We start from the raw sequence: 20,447 nt of genomic DNA, 5'->3' as shown, positions 1-20,447 counted from the left end.
TTGGCACCGGAATTGGTCTAAATCTACCTTCAAGCTCACGTCATTAGAGTCACGCTGGTTAAGTGCCGGATTTTAGATCGATCAATGGATTTGCTCTATTTGGGACACATTAATGTGTTTCTAATCACTGTGTTTGATTTGTGATTCTAAATATAATTATGATAAAATAAGCATTTATATCTATTTATCATCTAACCCTCCTTATTTACGCACCTGACATTCTTAGGTTGACCGTTATTCCTAGTAAAGTACTTTATACCTATTGTTACCTTTCCTATATTTTACATTCCAATCTAGTCTATTTATTATCTTGTCAAAATGCACTAAATAGTTACTTCCTCCAACCATCAAAACATGCTAATTAATGTAGGATAACAATTGCCTATTTATAATATTTCAATGAAATCTAAGCCATCATAATAAATTTAATTTCTTTATTTATATACTTTATATACATTAATAATATTCAAAGTCATGCAAAACAATGAGTATGACAAGTCTCTTTTTTTTCATCATTTTAATAACTTTAAAAATAGAATAATGATTGACTTCTTTTTCATTCTATTATCGTGTGCGAGCTCTTTATGCTCGCATGGGCTGAAATCAATGTAATATTTATGAATGATTGTTTTATTGGAAATTTCCTGCTTAACGTCTACGTCATGCAATGGCTTTTTGACTTAATTCAAAAGACAGTTATGGTTGTAAAAATGAGAAAGAAAAGAGGAATATAACAAAATATTCGAGGGGAGCAGGAAGCTAGTCAGTCGTTGTCTGCATAGATATTTATAAACTAATATAATTTTTTTATTTTTTTTTATCGATACGATGTACATATTTGCTAGCTTGATAACTTCTTTATCTATGTCAGTGGTGGACAACCTTTTATTTTTAATGGCACACCTTGCTGGCTGGCCTCGATTGAAACCACACACAGCATACAATTCATGGCATTTTCAAAATTGTTGGCAGCACACTGATGTACCGCGGCACACAGATTGTCCACCACTGATCAACATTGTATATAGATATTCCCATCAACTATGCTCCATATTTCAATATATTTGTGCTTATATGCTGTAAAATGGTTTTTTGAACTTTACTTTAAATGCTAATATAAACATGAGGAAATATGAACAGTTTTAAATCAAGTTTGATGTTTCTTTTTTGTGCATTTTTTTCACTAAAAAAATTTGTTGCTATCAACGCTTGGTCTGTTTGTTTTTGTGAATATTGTGTTTGTCGTCTACAAAGTTAGACTTTGTTTTGGATCGTGTTACTCAATTTTTCATGAAAAAAAGCAGAGATTCATTGATATTTTTTTTGTTTAGAAAAAACTATTTCTATGTTCTTTAAAATGACACTATTTTTCATAGAAAATTTGTAAGGAACATGTTTTTGTTTAAGGTGGGAATAGTTATTGTCGGTATGGATTAGAGGTGGGCAAACTATGTGTCATGGCTTATTAAAGTGTTAAAGTCGAGTCTTACCACCATGGTGTACTGTGAAAAAAAGGGTTGCTCATCGCTGATTTAGATCAAGAACTCTAGAAAGCGTTCGGAAGTTATGTCATATCGTAAAGTCGTAAAAAAAAACGATTTAAAAAAAATGGCGTAAATTGTCAATGTTCTAATTCGATTATTCGAAAGATTTTAGATTTAGGAATCGAACCCTTGAATAATTTTTATTCTTTTAGAATTCCATAACTGCTCTTAATCTCACTGTGAATAATTATTAATTAAAATTTCACAGTTGAAAACCAAAGCAAATAAATCTGTGAAAATTAATGTAAACTTTTCAAATTAAATCTTAAAACTTCCAACTGTCGTAAAGCCATAATATGTAAAAAGTCAATTAATTTCAATAAAAACCCATAAAAATTGAACATATTTCAAACAAAAAAACTAAATTAACGACCGCCAAACATTTGTTTCACATAAAAGAAAAATTTCCTTCTTCTTGAAATAATTCTTCAAATATTTACACATCCATTAACTGAATTCAATTTCAATTGAAACATTGAAATGTTATAGATCTGAAATATTAATAAAAATTATTCATCAGCAAGCACCATAAATACGAATAAAAGTGAAATGAGAATAAAAGGCAGAAAAGTAGATTATCGAAAAAAAAAAGTAATAAAAAACATTTGTCACGAACAAAACGCAACAATATCTTTATGGCATTAGCAATCGACTGAAAATGTAAGATCCGAAAGAGAAATGAAGAATAAGAAGAAAGGAAATAAATAAATGAGTGACACATTCGAAAGAAATTATTGCCGATAATATTACTTAAAGGTACTAAAAATAGAAATAAAGATATACAATTTGTTTTTGATAGTGAAAATTTCTATTTGTGCTGGTTGTGGATGGATTTTAGAATTTTTGATTAAAATTTTGTAACTTTGTATGATAATCTGAAAGTCGTTGGTTCAAATCCTCGCGATATCCAAATTTGTCCTTTTTCGGAATTTTAGATAGTCTATATCAATTTAAAGGCAATCTTGTAACTATTCTCTATTACAGTAGTGCGTGTCTAATTGTTCGTATCAATCAGAGCTCGGAATTGACTCGGATTTTGTATAGAAAAGATGAATCAAGTCGACTCGATTCCAAGTAAAATTAAAGTCGAGTTCTAGCTCTGCTATCAATCTTATCATTTAAATCTAAAATACCTTTACTGCACTATAAATAAACATATCAATATTTAATGTTTAAATGTTGAAAATACCTACATAACCTGACATAATGCCACACAAAACAACTTTGACATTTAATTCTCTAAGAATAAAACATTATGGGCAAGACCGCGAAAAAAGGGAACGAATTTTTAAACTCAAATATCTCAACTATTAAACATTTAATTGATACAATTCCTTCACTAGCTAATAACCAGATGTAAAAATTATGTTTTCCATGAAAAATTTTCAAAATGGCGGAATAATAAGTTAGTTTAACTGTCAAATTAAATATTTAAATCAACTTTTTTCATAGAAGGAAACGTTAAAACATATTATTATGTTCACAAAAGTTGAAGATAACATAATATTCTATCACATTTGATTGAAGAAATTATAATTTAATGTGTAAAATTAGTTAAATTTACTAAAACATATTTGATCCGTAAATTTTGTTAATAATGACTTTTATCAACAAAAATCTCTCAAAAACTGTTAAACATCTACAAACAACACGAAATCAAGTATTATTTAGTATTAGAAAGCCTTTAAAAGCACTAAATTTTGCTAAAATATAATTAAAAACTTTTTAAGCAACGATTTTTTGCTCAATTTTGCTTAAAATTTTGAAATTTAGAAAACCGGTGCAAAATTTTTCTGGTTAAACTTTAACAAAATTGTTAATTTACTTAATTATAGTAATGTTTTAGCTAATATTATTGAATATTTAAGCATAATTTGTGTAAAACATTAGTTTTGCACTGAATAAATATAGAAATTCATGCTAAATTTTCAATTTCAACGTGTTTCAGAAAATGGGTGAAAAAAGTTAATTAAGCTATTTTTTTCATAATTTTTTGTTACTGATCTAATAGTTTATACAGAGAACTATGTTTTAAAGAAACAAAAGGCTTCTTAAGTGGAAAAATGAGAGTACACAAAAGAAAATAAGGTTAAAAACGTTAATTAACCTAACTAAAAAATAATTTTTTAGAAAACCATTGGAAACAGTTTGTAGCTATTACATTAATCTTTCAACCAGTGAAAAAATTATTGAAATCGGTTGAGAATTGAGGAAGATAGACTAATTTAAGTAAAATTTCAAATACCCTTCCCAAAAATTCAGCATCAGATTTTGTCACTTTTCAGGCTCTACAGCCTCAAGGACTAAACTTTGAAATATGGTTGATACATCATTTTGTAGGTACCAAAAAGTTCTATAAAACAAAGTATTTGGTATTTTTGTATGTATTACCGTTTTCGAGGAATAGACAAAAAACAACGAAATCTGACGCTGAATTAAAAAACGGTCTTGCCCTTATCAATAAAAATAAAAATAAAATAGAAGGAAACAAGTCATAACAATTTAAGAATATATTTTTTGAAATTCAACATGAGTAAAATTGCATTTGACACAAATCGATTTAAAGTTAAATGAAATGAAATATTGTTTTGTCATAAAAAAGTAAAAATAATAAAAATAAGCGGTAGTAATGTGGAAATGAAATTAATGTTGCTTTGTTGTACTTTACCTTACGCTTCTCTCCAGTGTACCAGGTGAACTTCAAAACCAATAATTTCCAATACGTTGAATACGTTTTTTTTTGTGTTCTGTTGTTGTTACTTACATTAAAATACAAGACTACGAAAAAGTATAAAAATTGTCACAAAAGAAATTTTCTTCTTCTTATTTTTTTAATGATTTCTGATGACTGCGAGCGTCATGCTATAAATTGTCGTTAATTTCCCGGAAAAAAAAAAATAAAATCATTTGCAATAAACTTTTGATTCCTTTTTTCTTTATTCCTTTTTTTTCACTTGCTGCTTGGCATCAACTGCTTACAAATTATTTTTCAAAATCCAATAAACATTAAAGCGTATTTAATTAACAATTTTAGAAAAATAATTACCTTGCGACATATGGCAAAGAAAGAGTGAGAAATGTAAGCGACGTACTGCGACTGGATAAAATTGTTGAATGTTATTATGGATTTTGCTTTTTGCTAGGATTTAATATTATTTTGAGATGTGAAAATTTTTCAATAATTTTTATGACTAGATTTTATTTACGAAGCATTTTAAAATTCCCGATAGCTGCAAATTTGTCATATTTGAGTCATATTATTGGCTGCAACATATGAAAGAGTAATGGAAGATTGCAAATAGAGTCACGAATTTGAGTGTATCGTAGAAAATGACGCAAGGTTTAGAGATCGTTTCTATGTACTTAATTATTTTCAATATGCCTAGAGTGTCGTGAGCACAGTGCTAAAGGCAGACCATCGGTCGTGTTCTAAAAATTAGTTTTGACTTGATTTACCATTAAAAATTCATTCACAAGTCCTTTCTTAAGGGATATTGTCAGAAGGAGTATTAACTCTTTAGAATTAATATTGATGGGCAACTTGGGTGTCGTGACACACTTGTGCGGTTTTGATCAAGGCTGACCTAGGATGAGTCCTGGGCTTGAACCCCGACCTTCAGAAGCAAAATGTTTGAAATTTCCAATATTTATATGAAGTTTTTGACTTGTTAAAAAAATCGTGACATTTTGAAGCCCGAAGCAGCAAGGTAGAAAAGTACAGCACTGTCCCGGCATAAATACAGCAGATGGCCACCCTAGTATTGCTTCCAAGGTGTGCCGTGAAAAATTAAAAGGTTGCCCATCACTGCTTTAGACTATAAAACCTTTCACCAATCTAAACATAAATACTTAACTTAATAAGCACATTTTTAAAAATTGTCAACATCAAATCAAAACCCGATTATTAAAAGCCACAAGTTAGTTCTATTCCACAAAGCATAATCATATATAAATAAAACAAAAATATTTCCTAGATGTCTCAAATCGCTTGACATTTAAATGCTTAAAGGTTTTCTTCCTTTTCTCTCTCGATTTTTGTGTATCTCAACATTTACCGCAAAATTTTCTGCTTCCTTTTTTTCAGCTCTTATAAAATAATAAACCAAATCATGTCACGACGTTTTTTTTTTACCTCCCTCGAGATATTACACAATTTTTTTGTTCCTTTTTTTATATTCTTTATTTCAATTTTCATAACCAACAACCTGTTCATTCAGCTCTTACCTCCGCACATACCTTAATGTTTTTACTGCCATTGTTTCTCATTGTCCTCTAGGAATGGAAATGAATATGTGGTTGTTTATTATTTCTAAAATTTATATGAGATTTTTCATCACAAAAGTGCGTAAATTATGTGTAAAATTTTTAGACGACAGAACAGAGAAAAAAGAAGTGAAAATATTTTCATTGGCAGGAAAAATCATGACAAAAAAAGGGGTGAAAAAAATTCATTGACATACATTCTGAATTATTATTTATTGTTGCACACTTTTCCCCTTTTTTGTTCTATATACAGGCATAACTGTATGAAAACAATGAGAAAATTATTATTATACACTTTTTTTGCTATTATTTTTTGAAACAAGTAAGGAATTTTGATTTTGTTGATTTTAAGAAGCGCAGTAATAGAGCATAGCTTATGAGAAATGACAAGTTTGTTCATTCGATGGTCGTACAGATCGACTGTGATTCATGGCTTAACCTATCCATGGAGAAATGACACAATTCCCACTTTATTCAAGAATCCATTTCATTTATAATTTCCAACACACCATGGTCTATTGATTTTGTTAATGACAAACAAACACGGGAGCATGGATCACAATTTATCTGTACTTTCAGTGAATTAATTAAGGGCCAACCCAGGAAATCATCATAGAATAAAACCTAATCTATCTCTTCCTATTAATCCATTTTGATGAAATTCTTTAATTTTTTAGATAAAACTCCAATTTTCACACAAGTTTTATACAAACTTCTTCAAAAAAGTTCTCGAAAATGGAGTCAACTTCACTCCTTTTACTTCCTTTTTCGAAAAATAGTGTTGGCAACAACCCTGACAGTGAGTCTCAATACTCAGTATAGTAAACAAATTTCATAGCTAACCCGAGCAACATAAATGAAGAAGTCTATTCAAAACCTTTTTATTAATTCCAAATGCTTCCACTTGACATCAATATAGCTAGATAATGAACATTCCCTACCAGAATATCAGTCCCTAGCAGTCAATGAGCATGCTGTCAAGAGAAAATTAAGCTTAGACCAACCTCACAAGCATGCTTAACTAGAATATCTAACTAGACCAAGCTCTTGAAAGAATGCTATATATCTACACTGCTGCACATACAATATCCAAACTGCTCTTAAAATTCCACAAAAGAACTGCTAAAAAAATTATTAACATAGGGGAATCAGGAAACGGCGCTTAATTGATATTCTATGTAGAAAACTTCTACGTAATCTCAAAAGTGTATGCCATTTATAACGTATCGATTAATATCTAGAGATGGGGAGGTAAAAAAAGGATGTAGATATGAAAAAAATATGTGCTCAAAATAAAACAATAGAACAATAATAAGAATCATAGGAAAGGGGAGGAAGTGAAAGTTAAAGTGATATGAGAGTGAGGGGTTGAACCATTTGACACATTAAACAATCAAAATTAACTGTTGATTTATTTAATTGTTGAAAGTTATTTCTTTTTTTGCCTCATTTTCATTTTCATTTTGCAATCGAAGCGTAAAAACAATGGAGTAAATGAACAATAATAGCAGCAGCTACATGAAATGCTCTAAATAGGAAAAATATTGCAGTGAAAGGTGATGAAAATTAAAATGAGGGAAGTGATTGGGTGATTTAAAATGATATCGGGTTGAAGAATTGAGTTATGGATAGTTTCTGATGGTTGACGTAGGAGTTGAGAATATTATGATACGGCAAGGATGAATAGGGACTTAAACAATAGGTACCTAGCTAATTATGATGTAAATGTCCCTTGATAGCTCGTTTATCATAGATAGGTACGAAAATTGTTATTGAATTTGAATTACCGAGTACAAATCCCACCCCAGACATAGTTTCGTACCACGGAACACCTTGATAGTAAGCCATAATCTTAGCCAAACTCGCCATGCGGCTCACTGGTACACAACACTGGCCTAGTGACTTTCCGGTGCTTAAATACTTTAGCTTCTTAAGTGTACCAGTTTAATGGGTGGACGGGAACTAGGAATTAGGCAATGTAAAATGAATGTGTTCTAAAAAATGCTATTTCTGAGGGTGATCATCAAGTACCAACTATAGGATTGGGACTGGGATGTCTAATTCAACTACTTATTAAAGTCAAACAAATTGATGCTAGATTCATTGGTAACACTAAATTACACGATCATTCCAATAAAATTAAATGCTTAGTCGCTAACTCTATATGGTCAACACAGTGTCAATGCACCATTACATTAGATAATTTACTCCAAATTTCCAATTTAAAATTTCCACATTTCATTCTTCAAAGCTATCACAAATTGAGTTCACTTCTCAAAAATTTTCTTCTCCATTTCATGAAAAGACATCAGCATAATAATAATTTCATTATTTCATTAAGTGCGAGTCTGTTGCCTGAAAATGATTAAAATTAAATCAAAATTTTCTCTTCTATTCCATTGTACTATGTTGAATGTATAAAGTTCCATGACTGGATATTGCTATGATGATTATTATTACAACTACAATGTACGAATAATGAAAGAAAATTAATTGAATATATGCTTTAATTCAATTATTAATCTAACTAGACTTTATGATATCTTCAAATGGACACTGACAGACCATTGTGAGTGTGTTGGGTGTTTGCAAAAATTTTTTGTTTATGGATTGGAAAATTATATTAAATGAAATTAGGTCAAATAGAGACGAAAAATGAAAAACTTTTTCTTTATGAAGATTGAAATTAAAATGCATGCAATTGAATTTCATTACAGTAATTTCCTCGTTTTTTTTTATTCCTGCTACTTGTCTGTTCTTTGATTACCACTTGTGCTATTCATCTCATCTCGTTTTCGTGTTTAAGGATGTAGAAAAACGAGTGGAAAGTTAAGTACAAATCAAGAGGAACAGGGAAATTTTTTTGCAAGGAAAGATAATGAGGTTTTTGAGGGTCTAAAGCAGTTGTTCTTGAACTTTTCAATAAGCGGCACACTAAGCCTTATAAGATTAAGTCCCAAATAGCACAACGTGTTTATTAGGGCACTGTTAAGTCACCTTATTTACAGTGAGAGCAAAAGTTGTCCTGACAGCATTGGATCAGCTAATTTGGACTCATTTTTACGGTGAAAATGCAGATTGCCTCACTATTCCACTCGGGAGTGTGTTCTCAACCGTTTGCTACTCTCCTGAGACGTATCCCGACCCAATAGTGTGTCTTGGAAGGCAAATTAAGTCGAGGGCCAGTTGATGATTAGTTCTAACATATTTTTGACTACTCGGGGTAAATCAGCCTAATAGATACCTAAATTAAGATATCAAAATTGACAGCTTTAAGAAACATTCCATCCCTTGAAATAAGGTTAAAAGTCAGATTTCTTTTGCATCTCATCCTCTTCCGATTTATTGTCTCTATCTCTCTCTCTTCATGAGATGCTGTGTCTGTAAGATAAGTGAATGGGTGGAAAAGAAGAATGTAAAGCCAGTAAATAAATGAAGAAAAAAAAGTAAGGAGAAAAAAAAAAACTTTTCTTCATCTTAATTAAATTACAGTTTCCATTGCATTTGGATTGCTTTCATGCAATAATGAAGATGTAGAGAAGGCGTCTCGGTCGATTGACTTGATATGATGTGAGTAGTATGAGGTAGAATGGGAAAAGACAATAAAGGATATTCAATTAATTAAGATTTATTCGCAATCAGTAATTGGAATATAATCAGATTGGTGACAATGTGGGATTTCACAATGAAATTGAATGGCAAGCACCGAGACTTCTTTTCATCTTTTGAGAAGCTTTTTAAAAAAAAAAAAAATCATAAATATTTCACAGCAAAAGTGCAGACTTTTTAATAGCTTTTTTTCTATTTTTTATTCCTTTATAAACTCAAGTTCGCTTATTTTTCTATCCATCATGGCATTATTTATGATCATACGGTTCTGTGTACATTTTCGGACGTCAACAACCAACAGACAAAGTAGCTTAAAGACATAAAATAACTTAAAAAATATATATTCTTGACAATTTCGTTGACATAATTGTTTATTTGTTATCTTAGTAAAAATGAATTGAAAAGTTTCCTCTGTATGTCGTCTGAAGACGTTATGGCTTGAGTAAAAATTAAGGGTCATAAATTATTTAAGACGAAAAAAAAGGTATAGAACAAAATAAAAAAAGTTTTTCCTACACTGCTGCACACAATAAACATGAAAGTCACATTCAGCTTCTATTATGAAGTTTTTTGTTTTTTGTTTAAAAACCAATTTAATATCATGTCAGAATTGCAAAAAAGAATATTTGTTGAGGTTTAAATGTTTCGTCGGATTTGACACATTAGTCATATCTGGGGTAATTACTTTATGGTAGGAGCTCAAAGGTAAATGCTTTGTCAATGTTGTGGATGTTTGTATGATGATTGGCATGTCAGTTGTTTAGGGTACATCCTAGAATAGATCCAAATCAGGAGCTAGGAGCTCAATACCTTGTTTTCGATGTAAGTGGCTGTACATTGGAATTGGGAGGACTCCAATGTGGAGACACATCTTCATGAAGGTTCTAATCCATTCTAGTCCAGATTCCATTTTATTTTAGTCGAGATTCTGAAAAATTCGGACTTCATTGCAGTCTTTAATCAAGTTGATGCGACTTTTTAGACTTTTTGAGTCTGGAAATCTAAAGTCTAGGCAACTATACTGTACTTTAGACTGTCTAAAAAGATAATATACAGAAAAATTAGGTGGGCACCTGGGAAGAATTAAAATTACCAGGTGTGCATTACCTGGGAGGTCATGGATCACAATTAATTTGTACGATTAGTGAAATAAGTAAGTCCTGCTCCGAAAACTACGTACATAATGCTTGAAGGGAAAAGCATTATGCGCTGGAGGCACAGCGATTTAAATCTGTAGTACCACACCCTTTAGACCTACAGTTCATAGTGGGATCCGAATCACTTGCTCGAACGCTTTTAGAAAAACCCCAATTTTTCACTTGACATTATCCACAAACGTCCACATTCAAACATTGAAGACATATTCACTGAATAAATCCAATTCACAATCTCTATTCGCTAAATCAACGATTCCCCGCTTCGTGCCTCCTGTTGTCAACTCCAATGACAATCATACTATTGCGGTTTTACCTTCATTTTGCCATACCATCTATATATACATTTTACATCGAATTGGATATGGAATAATTTGAAAAAAGAAATTTCAAAATGTCAACCTCGATATCTTAAACTGTTGAGCATTAAGAAATCGTGGACCACACTAAAAACTTCTTTCTTTTTTTTGCGAGTAATTGTAGACGAATAAGCAGATTGGATGAAAAAAATAGAAGAAAAAAAGTGCTTTATGCTGAATGCATGCAATCGTTTTACCTTTTTTCACTTTGATCTTCCTTCGTTATTTTTCAATTCCATTTCCATTATTACTTATCTTATTTCTATATTTGACTTAAGCTGCATATGGCGGCCTGCTTTATTGTCTTTTTTTGTGTGCTGAATAAATCGTTATTTGTTGTGTTTGAGGAGAAGAAGTCTGGGAATTTTTGGATTGTAGGAGGTTTTGAGTTTGGAGCTGATTTGTGTGACGGAATTGGGAACTGCATGCATATTGAAGCGGGTTAAGGGGGATGTAAGGATTTCTTGTAGGGAAGTTCGTGGGGGGTGAGGTTGAGCATTAGGGGCACTGACCATCCTTCAGGGAATTGGAAAACCGGACCTCCCTAGTAAAATTTTCTGGCTGCGCTTCTGATCTCCACCAAGTTACTTATCGCTCTAGGTTTTGGTGCTGCATACTAAAATACAAAAAAGTCCCTCGAACCATTCCCCCCTTCCAGCTATGTCACTGCCATTATAGTGTAAATTATTACGTGTAAATAATTCTAATAAATCTCATAAACTTTTGCATCATATTAAAACCACAAAAGCCTCAATAAGTTTTTACATCCACAAATATTAAATAAAAGCATTTCTCCTTACTTCCTTTATCTCATCTTCTTCCCATTACAAAGCAATTCCATATTTTCATTATAATTTGGATTTTTGAACCATATTTTCTTGTCATGACATCAAGTGGATAGAAGGAAGATATGTAGCATAAGAAAACAGCGAGGAATGGAACCAAAACAACAAAATCAGCTTGTTGAAAAATGATTTTCATTTGGTGATAAGCTATACAGAAATGAGATGAAAGAAGACTTTTTGCCTTTATTTTTCGTCTCAAAAAAATTATTTTTTTATTGTGAAATGTACATTATGCTCTTATTATGGTTTTGTTGTTCCTTCTTTCTTCAAATGCTGAAAACACACAACTAAACAAAAACAAAAAAAAAACATAATTTTAATACGGAAAAGGTGGTCGTTGACAAATGATGTTCATTAAAAGTTGAGATTATTAGATTCTTTAGCTTTTTATGTCTGGGAATATGAGTCGGGTGGCTATGTTCAGTGCAGTGACGTGGTAGCCCCGAACAGTAAATATAATGCAATTAGTCGTCAAAGAACCCTCATGTCTTGACTTCAACAAGGCACCCTCGTGTCTTCCCGTCAATTGACACTCACTCGTCTTGCGATGAAGCAGTGCCCTATTGACTACATTGTGCAGCTCTAAGGCCGAAAGTAGTCGTCTTGCCATCAACTTGGTACCATCTCATCTTACCGTCAATTCGTTTGACTTGAATTTGGTACCCTTATGTCTTGCCCTAGACGCGGCATTTTTATGTCTTTTCGTCAGTATTGTGACAAAGCGTTGTCCTTGTGACTACACTATGCTGCTCGGAGGCCGAAATTAGCCGTCATGATATCCTAATGTATTGAATTCCACGCGTATTAACGTAAACTTGGCATCCTCGTGTGTTGTTGTCAATGCTGCGATGGATCAATGTCCTGAAGACTATACAGTACTCGGGAATGGTTGCATTTTATAAGATATTGCACTATTTCCCGTAAATAATTCAAACCCTTTTTAATGCAATTTTGAGACTATTTATATAAAACACCAGCTCCATGTCTGTTCTTCCTAATTCTACGTCACTGATTCCTCTTCCTAAATACCAACACATCATACCTACACGACCCTCTTAAAAACAAAGAATGAAATGTTGAGATAGAAAATGAAAAAGCGAAATCAGAATGAACGTCTGCTGTTGAAATGTGTGGTTCTTTTCGTTCCAAATTCAGATTTTATGCCTCGAAGGAATATCAGTACCCAAAAAAAAAAATAAAAGCACTAAGCGAGTTTCCAAGAATTTCAGCAAAATTTATTTCTTCTAAATTTGTTGGCCAAAAATTTCAATTCTTTTTTTCATTTCTCATTCGCAGATATTATCAAGGTATTGCCCAATTTTTAACAGAGTGTAAAGAGCTGAAAGGTCCACAGCAAACGCAACACTGCCGACTAAATTTATGGCCTATAATCGAAGAAGTGTAAGCAGTCATCGTCTTTTTATGTTCATCGTCGTCGTCGTGTGCACAAAATAAATGCTTTGCTGATCAAATCAATTCATTTTTCTTCTTTCTACTCTCTATAATGCTATATGCGATGCTGCTGGTTCTTCTTATTCACATCGTTCATCCAAAAAGTTGAAAGTGAAGAGAAACTACATTGTGATGCATGTGATGATTGTTAACAAACAAGAATGAAACAAAGAAAAAAAAACTAAAAAAATAACTCTCGATTTAATAATAACAATCTTCAAATATATAATATATATAACATGTAGTTACTAGTGTGAAGTTGAAAGTTAATTTTAAACGAGCTTTACTATGGTAAAATTGTTCTTAGTAATTGTAAATTGTATTAATTTTTTTGACGACATTTTTTATAGCAAACAACAATTTTTGGACTTTTTTTTATGTCACGTAATTTTTTTGTATATTTTTTAAGTTAAAAAAAATCTAGAGCTTGAAGTTGTTTCGAATGTTTATGGACTCGAGTAAGGTTTCCCGAAGTCTCGATTGGTCGAGAATTCTCGGGATCTGTTTCGGTTTCGAATCGGAATCGGATTCGGTTTTGGTCTCAGTTCGGGATCGGATTCTGTCTCGACTCGAGATCGGTTTCGGTTTTGTCTCGGGATCGGTTTCGGTCTCGGCTCGGTATCGGTTTCGGTCTCGGCTCGGGATCGGTTTCGGTCTCGGCTCGAGATCGGATTCGGTCTCGCCTCGGGATCGGTTTCGGTCTCGGCTCGAGATCGGATTCGGTCTCGCCTCGGGATCGTTATCGGTCTAGGGATCGGTATTAGTCTTGGTATCGGTCTTCGGATCGGTTTCGGCTTCGGGAATCCTTTGACTCGAGTCTCCTTGAGTCAATTTTTCAATACAAAATTCGAGTCAATATCGAGCTCTGAAACAAATCAAAGAAGTAAATGGGGTAGAATTAAATTATTTTTAAAAAATCAAAGTTGTTTAAATTTTGTCAACTTGGTTGTATGATAAGATAAATGTTTCAATCATATGTACCCCATCCAGTAATTTAAGGACTGAATTGGTTCTCATTGAACTAACAATGAATTTTAAATTGAAGTAATTGAAAAGTCGATAAAATAAGGAATGAGATATTTGCTATCAAGAAAAATTTGACAAGGTTTGTAAGACATTTTAGGTCTTTGTTTAAAAGATCACGAGGACGACAAAATTAACATGGGGAAAAGTACAGCAGTGTCCAGTCAAAAACACAGTAGATGGCCACCATATTCATGCTTATTTTATCGACTTTTACTTTTACTGATGTTATAATATTGACAATTTATGTATGTAACTACATCATTTAAATTATTAAGTACCATTTGTGACACAATTTTATTTAATTGACTTTCTTTCTATGCAATTAAATTCTTTTAAAATTCAAAATATTTTTTTAATTTTTAAGTTAATTTTTTTATATTATTCCGAGAGTTTAAAATTAAATTTATCTTCTAAAATATTGATCCTTAATGATTAATCAATCTTATGGTTATGTTACAACTTATAACCGTCAAAATAAATTTGAAATTTAGATTCTTCCTTATATTGATTCTATAAAGATCCTGAGCGACACAAATGAAGAAGGATTCGCCACAGAGGCTAAATGACGTCCATAAGGCTGCCAAACAGAAGCAGCTGTCATTTTTTACTAGGAAAAGAGGTTATGTGGAGCCTAGAATGCTCCATGGCAGAGCCTTTTTCATCTATATCACTCAGGGACATCATTAGTAAGTGACCATAACCCAGTATTTTTGATGATAAATTTAATTAAAGACCACTCGAACTTACAAATAAAGAAAAAGAGAAAAAAAAAATGTTAATAACGCAAATGCCAAAACTAAATGCTAACTTCACAAAAGTAAAGTTTATTTGCTTAACGCCAAAAAAATAAAAAAAAACCGAGATTGTTATTCCTTTTTATTTCACGCTTAATATTATTATAAAGCGCACAATATCGATCTGTTTAATTGGAGAGGATTTCCACTCTCCATCGCCGTTCCTTAAAATTCTTCAAATTTATCTTTATTATTTCTTTGAATTTAAGTGGCTGTTGAAAGTGAGATTCGTACCTTCAGGATGTTTTCATCTTTTTTTCTGTTTTTTGTTGGATATACGAAAGAAATTGAATCAACAGAGAATTGCCAAAATATAACAAAGTGTTTACTGCTTTTGAGGTGGTTCAATTTCCATAATATTTTTAGACACAGCCATTACAGTGGAAAGAAATTGTTTTATTGACGGATTTCCTTGAAAAAAGTTTAGTGGGATTTTTGTATTTTTTCGATAAAGTTTTGTTTACGTTTCTTGGTAAATCTGAGTTGATTTTTGTTGGAATTGGATTTTGAGGAGAATTGGAATTGAAATTTTAGGTATTTTATAGAAGGATATTGAGTGCCGTAATGCAGTGAATCGCATTTTTGGCCATAAAAATTGGTCGAACTCACCTGTCATGGTGTCGTCAGGGCAATTTTACGTATTTCCGTTAATACGGCAACTTATCGGTGTCCTAGCGATCATATTGTGCTGTTCGAAGATGAACTGACGATGCGATGACAATCCTACCCAAGTATCACGAACGAAGTAGGTTCAGCTGCCAAATAGATGCGACTTTCATTTGGTGTAGATAAAAGGGCTCTGACGTAAGGCTCCGTGAGAAAGAGCTTCATGACAGAGAATATAATTCGGCTATAATTCAGAATTAGAAGGATCAGTTCAATATTCAGACCCTGCCCTGGATTATCTCCTTCCCTATCAAGTCACTTAACTACTTCAGTTTGCTTGAAAGTCATTCCAGCTTCTACCTTTCCCGAACTTTACAGTTGTTGTCCATGACTTCCTTCCAATTTGGCTCTTTCGCTGACTATCAAGTTAAATTATCCTTGAATCAATCCTCTTATTCATAATAAAATCCCACAAAATTTCCTCAAGGATCCTCAATGTTCACCCTCCCCACAAAAACCAAAAACTATTCATAATTTTGATCAAAAAAACTTATTTCCTACAATTTCTACAGACAAACAGGAAGAGAGTGAAAAAGAAGAATTATTGAATAAAGTTTAAACTCACTGTGGCAATCACTTGAAACATGGAAAGGGGTTCTTCAAATTCAGAATTATTTTTCAAATTAATTTTGACAATTAGTAAAAAAAAGGGCATGACAAGCTCTTTATGTTGAAAAACGAAAGTATTATATTTATGAAATTAGTGCCATAATAAGTATGAAAGAATCAAGTAAAAATTATGAAAAATTAAGCGGAGGGTAATGTCATTAGGATATTAAGGTAATGCAATTTTCTCCTTTGGGAATACGTTATCTTGAAGATTTAGTCACGATTTTGAGGATGCAATTCTTCCTATGTCTATTAGGTGCATCATGTTAATTAAAGAATATTTATCTTCAGGAATGATAAGCCAATATTCAATGATTTAGTGGGTCAAGCTATGAATAGTTAAAGAATCAATAATCTGATCAATCTGAATCAAATACTAAGGACAAGAACTGTAACAAAAGCGTATTCGGAGAAGGCGTGTTTACTTACTTACTTCGCTGGCCTTACAGATCAATTGGGTTACATGGCCTTCCTAGGCCTTTGGGAATCAAACCCCTTCTTTATCGGTAAAATTCTTCAATTTTTTAGAGTTTTTCATAAAAAAATACCAAACTTTCTTCCAAAATTTCTGACTGCACTCCAAGAGGCCTTACGAATGAAATATTGATTGAACGATTCTGGAAGGTATTACGGGGATTTTCAAGATCCAGACATCGAAGAATTCACTTATTGTCTCGGTATCAGTTTCGGCTCTATTGATAGTTTTACGAGTGAGGGGCTAGATTTTCTTGCTCAAATCTAAAACTATAGTCTGGAGTAGGGGGAACACTCCTTTTTTGATATCACTACCTGTAGTCTACAAAGGGATGCTGTGAGTCGCATTTATTAAACATATAATTCGAAAAAGAACAAATGAAAAATTTCCCATTCCGAGTATCGAACCCATGATCGCTGGGTCGATGTTGCAATAATAATGAACCAAAGTACCAAACCATTCGGCCACCGAGCCACTTTAAAACAATTTTCCCAGTTCAATATAAAGTCTTCTTATGCTACGCCCATCACTAATTTGAATAAAACTGCGCTAAAAACTTCGAAAGGTATATTCAAATAATTATAATGAAAAATAATGTTCAGTTCTCATTTTTCAACAGTCAACTTAGAGTCATCAATTTTAATATTTATTATAATAATGATTTGATTCATTTGAGGGTAAGGCGAATACTTCACAGTATAATACATAATTTTAAACAGACAAATATCATAAAAAAGAGAATTTCGTTTACTTTTTTTTTTGAATGACAAGCTTGAATGGTTTTTTCTTCCTTCCTTCTTGTTTTATGAGTGCCTTTTTGAAATGACAGGCTCATGAATAAGTAGATAATATTTTGACAAAATAAGTAAGCAAGAACAGAAAAATAAAATATATTAAAATGCTATAAACAATAAACATTCGCTATTTAAGTTGAGAAACCATCGCGGTGTGCTGAAATGATTAATTTAATAAAATATCAACGAAATATGATTTTTTATCGTGAAATATCCGATAAAAATTTTTGTTTGTTCCGCTTACGTAAATGATATGAAAAATGAAAAAATTTCCCTCCTTTTTAAAACTGTAATTAGATGCTGAAAATATCAAGAAACATTTTTGACATTGAAATTTGATTAGTGAAAAATAAGAAGGTTGAAAATGAAAATGATTTTGTAATAAATTTTGTGAAGGGATGTTTCAAGGGATTGGAGTCTTTACTAGTAAGGAGTATTAGAGGCAATTTTTATGAAATTTTCAATTTTCACTAATCTTTAAAAATTACAAAATAACTTGAAGAACGTTCGCGAGGACAAATTGTCAGACTGGATTTAAACAAAATTAAATTACGTCCATTTTCGCCTTCCTTATCTGTGACTGGTAAATTTTGATTCCGAACAATGTAATAGGACTGATCAAAAGATTTTCTTGAATACCACGAGTTGATTAATCAATCCAAAATCTAGAACCAAGCAGACATGACTCTGGCATGATGCCGAATTCAAACCGGATGCGTTATTAAGTCAGAGTTACGCTAGCTTGAAGTCGGATTTTAGATCGACTAATCGATTTGAGTGATTTGGGATTCAATCCATCCAAAACATTTAGTTCTGCAAACCTTTCTTGCTGAAAAGGTGCCCAGTATTTTGAAATATTCAGTCAACTAGCTTAACTGCTGCTGACTTGAACTGATTTGACAACAAGCTTCCGTCAAAGTTGATTTCAGTATTGGCGTCTTTTTGAACTTTTAGAGTTCAGATTCCTAAAGACCTGACTATTATGACGTCCACATACCGAGCTGACAAAAATACGTTATAACTTGTTGATGATAAGTTAATGTCCAATTGATGGTTAGTTCCAACGAATTTTTGTCCTTTCGAGCACAATTTCCAGACACGAATTGGATCTACTTTCTCACAATAGACTTTAAAAGACGCCAAGCCCGATTGGAATTAGCGGCGGTTAGTCAACCTAACGACTAAGTTATAAACTTGGCATTTTATTGCAAGTACCATTAATATTGAGTTTATTACTAGACATATGGTCAAATAATCGCAGCTAGTTCAATTCAAGAAGTTGATCTTTCTTTTGAGTTGATTTCAAAAACTTCAACAGTCAAAATTGCTAACCCTTTGGGTTCCCATCCCTTGGAACACGATATAAAACTAACAAAAAAATGATAAAGAATGTCTAAATAATTAATTAAAAATTCCCATGTAATTAATCTTAAAGCCAAAAAAAAAAAAAAAAAAATACAAAATTTTTAAAAGAATTTTTTTTTGTTATTTTTATGATTTTTAGTAAAGTAAAATATTTTTTGACATGAATTGTGTCATCTCCTTTCTATCATTACTTAATATTTTCTTGTTATTATGATATGACATAAATTAAAATTAAAAAATATTATAAACTTCTGTTTAAGAATGATAAGTTTTTCTTTATTCATTTTCCTTTTCCTTCCTCTTTCCATTTCATCTATCATTGAGGCTTCAACTGTTGTATTGTAATAAAATTCAATGAAGGAAGTAAAATATTGTGTGAGATGAAGGAATAGAGAAATGAATAAAGAAAGAAAAATTTGTAATAAATTGCGCGCAATGATGAGATGCTGATGATGATAAAGAAAAAGTCTCTCACTTGATATTATTTTGTCTTTTTTTAAGTTCCACATCTTTTTCAGGATATATACAATTATTTCTGATACATCTCGTATTAAAGTCCTAAATTTTAGACAATAAAGTCGTTCTAGCAGCTAAGTAGCAGTCTATAAAGTAATCAACATAGTGCAAAACCCGAATTCCCTCTTATAAACTCAAAGTTTGTCAGGTTCGAATCCCATAAGAACCAATTCTTGACTAAATATCAGATGCCTAAAGTTGATAATTCACTGTAAAATTGACAGACTTCAATGTGATTCTTGCCCTACATCAGTTGACGCTTAGATCATGGCTACTATCGATGGCAACTGCATAGTTGATGAATTCCAAGATCAAGTTAAGTGTCAGATACTCCAAAAATACAGAGAATTACCTACTGTTCTTAAATCAATCGCTATAGTAATTATTATATAGCTTCTTTCGATGAGTTTCCGACTGTTACCAAAAGACTTTCTAGCATGATCAGACAAAAATCGGATGTTCATAAAGTACCGAATTGAAACTTTTGGCAATATTCGTATTAAGAAGTTGACCAAAATCGGTTTATCAAATAACAAAATCCAGTTAAACAAGCCGGTGTTACTATGGCTCCAGTGTCATCGTGTTGTCAGTTTCAAATTCCAGCATCAAGTCAGATTAACGCTGTTCTGAGGCAGCACTATTGATCTATTTACCGATTTGTGCTATTTGGGTTGAAAATCTGTTTGGAGAAATAGAAACGAATTCTTGGAGTTCAGTGGAATTATTAGCATGAACCTGGCATGGACTAAGATAACTAGGATACAGTAGGTTTGAAAGCAATTTCCGAGATCTGTCAGTAGATTCCTTACAAAATTGTATAAAATTTTAATCAAGTATAGTCAATCCATATAAGATTCTCAACGTTACCCAACCCCTAATCATTTTATTTTCCAGTTAAAATAATGATGAAAAAAAAAAAACGAGAACTTTTAATGATTATCAATTTTTCTTCTCTAGACATGATTACTTCCGTATA

At 32.0% G+C, this 20,447-nt stretch overlaps 1 protein-coding gene across 1 annotated transcript in view; it reads left to right on the top strand.

Annotated features, from left to right (window-relative positions):
• Positions 1 to 19,421, top strand: part of LOC139098627 (protein ABHD13-like) — a 43,750-nt gene extending 24,329 nt beyond the window's left edge. The window contains exon 7 of the mRNA XM_070650863.1: positions 13,071 to 19,421. Within this exon, the coding sequence (XP_070506964.1) occupies positions 13,071 to 13,179 (109 nt within the window). The 3' untranslated portion in view covers positions 13,180 to 19,421. The remainder of the gene's footprint in view (positions 1 to 13,070) is intronic.
• Positions 19,422 to 20,447: the final 1,026 nt, after the last annotated feature.

The sequence above is a fragment of the Chironomus tepperi genome, unplaced genomic scaffold, assembly GCF_022539635.2.
Source record: "Chironomus tepperi strain 1889 unplaced genomic scaffold, CSIRO-AGI_Ctep_v1 contig_449, whole genome shotgun sequence".
NCBI lineage: Eukaryota > Metazoa > Arthropoda > Insecta > Diptera > Chironomidae > Chironomus > Chironomus tepperi.
This window is presented reverse-complemented; position numbering and strand designations above follow the sequence as displayed.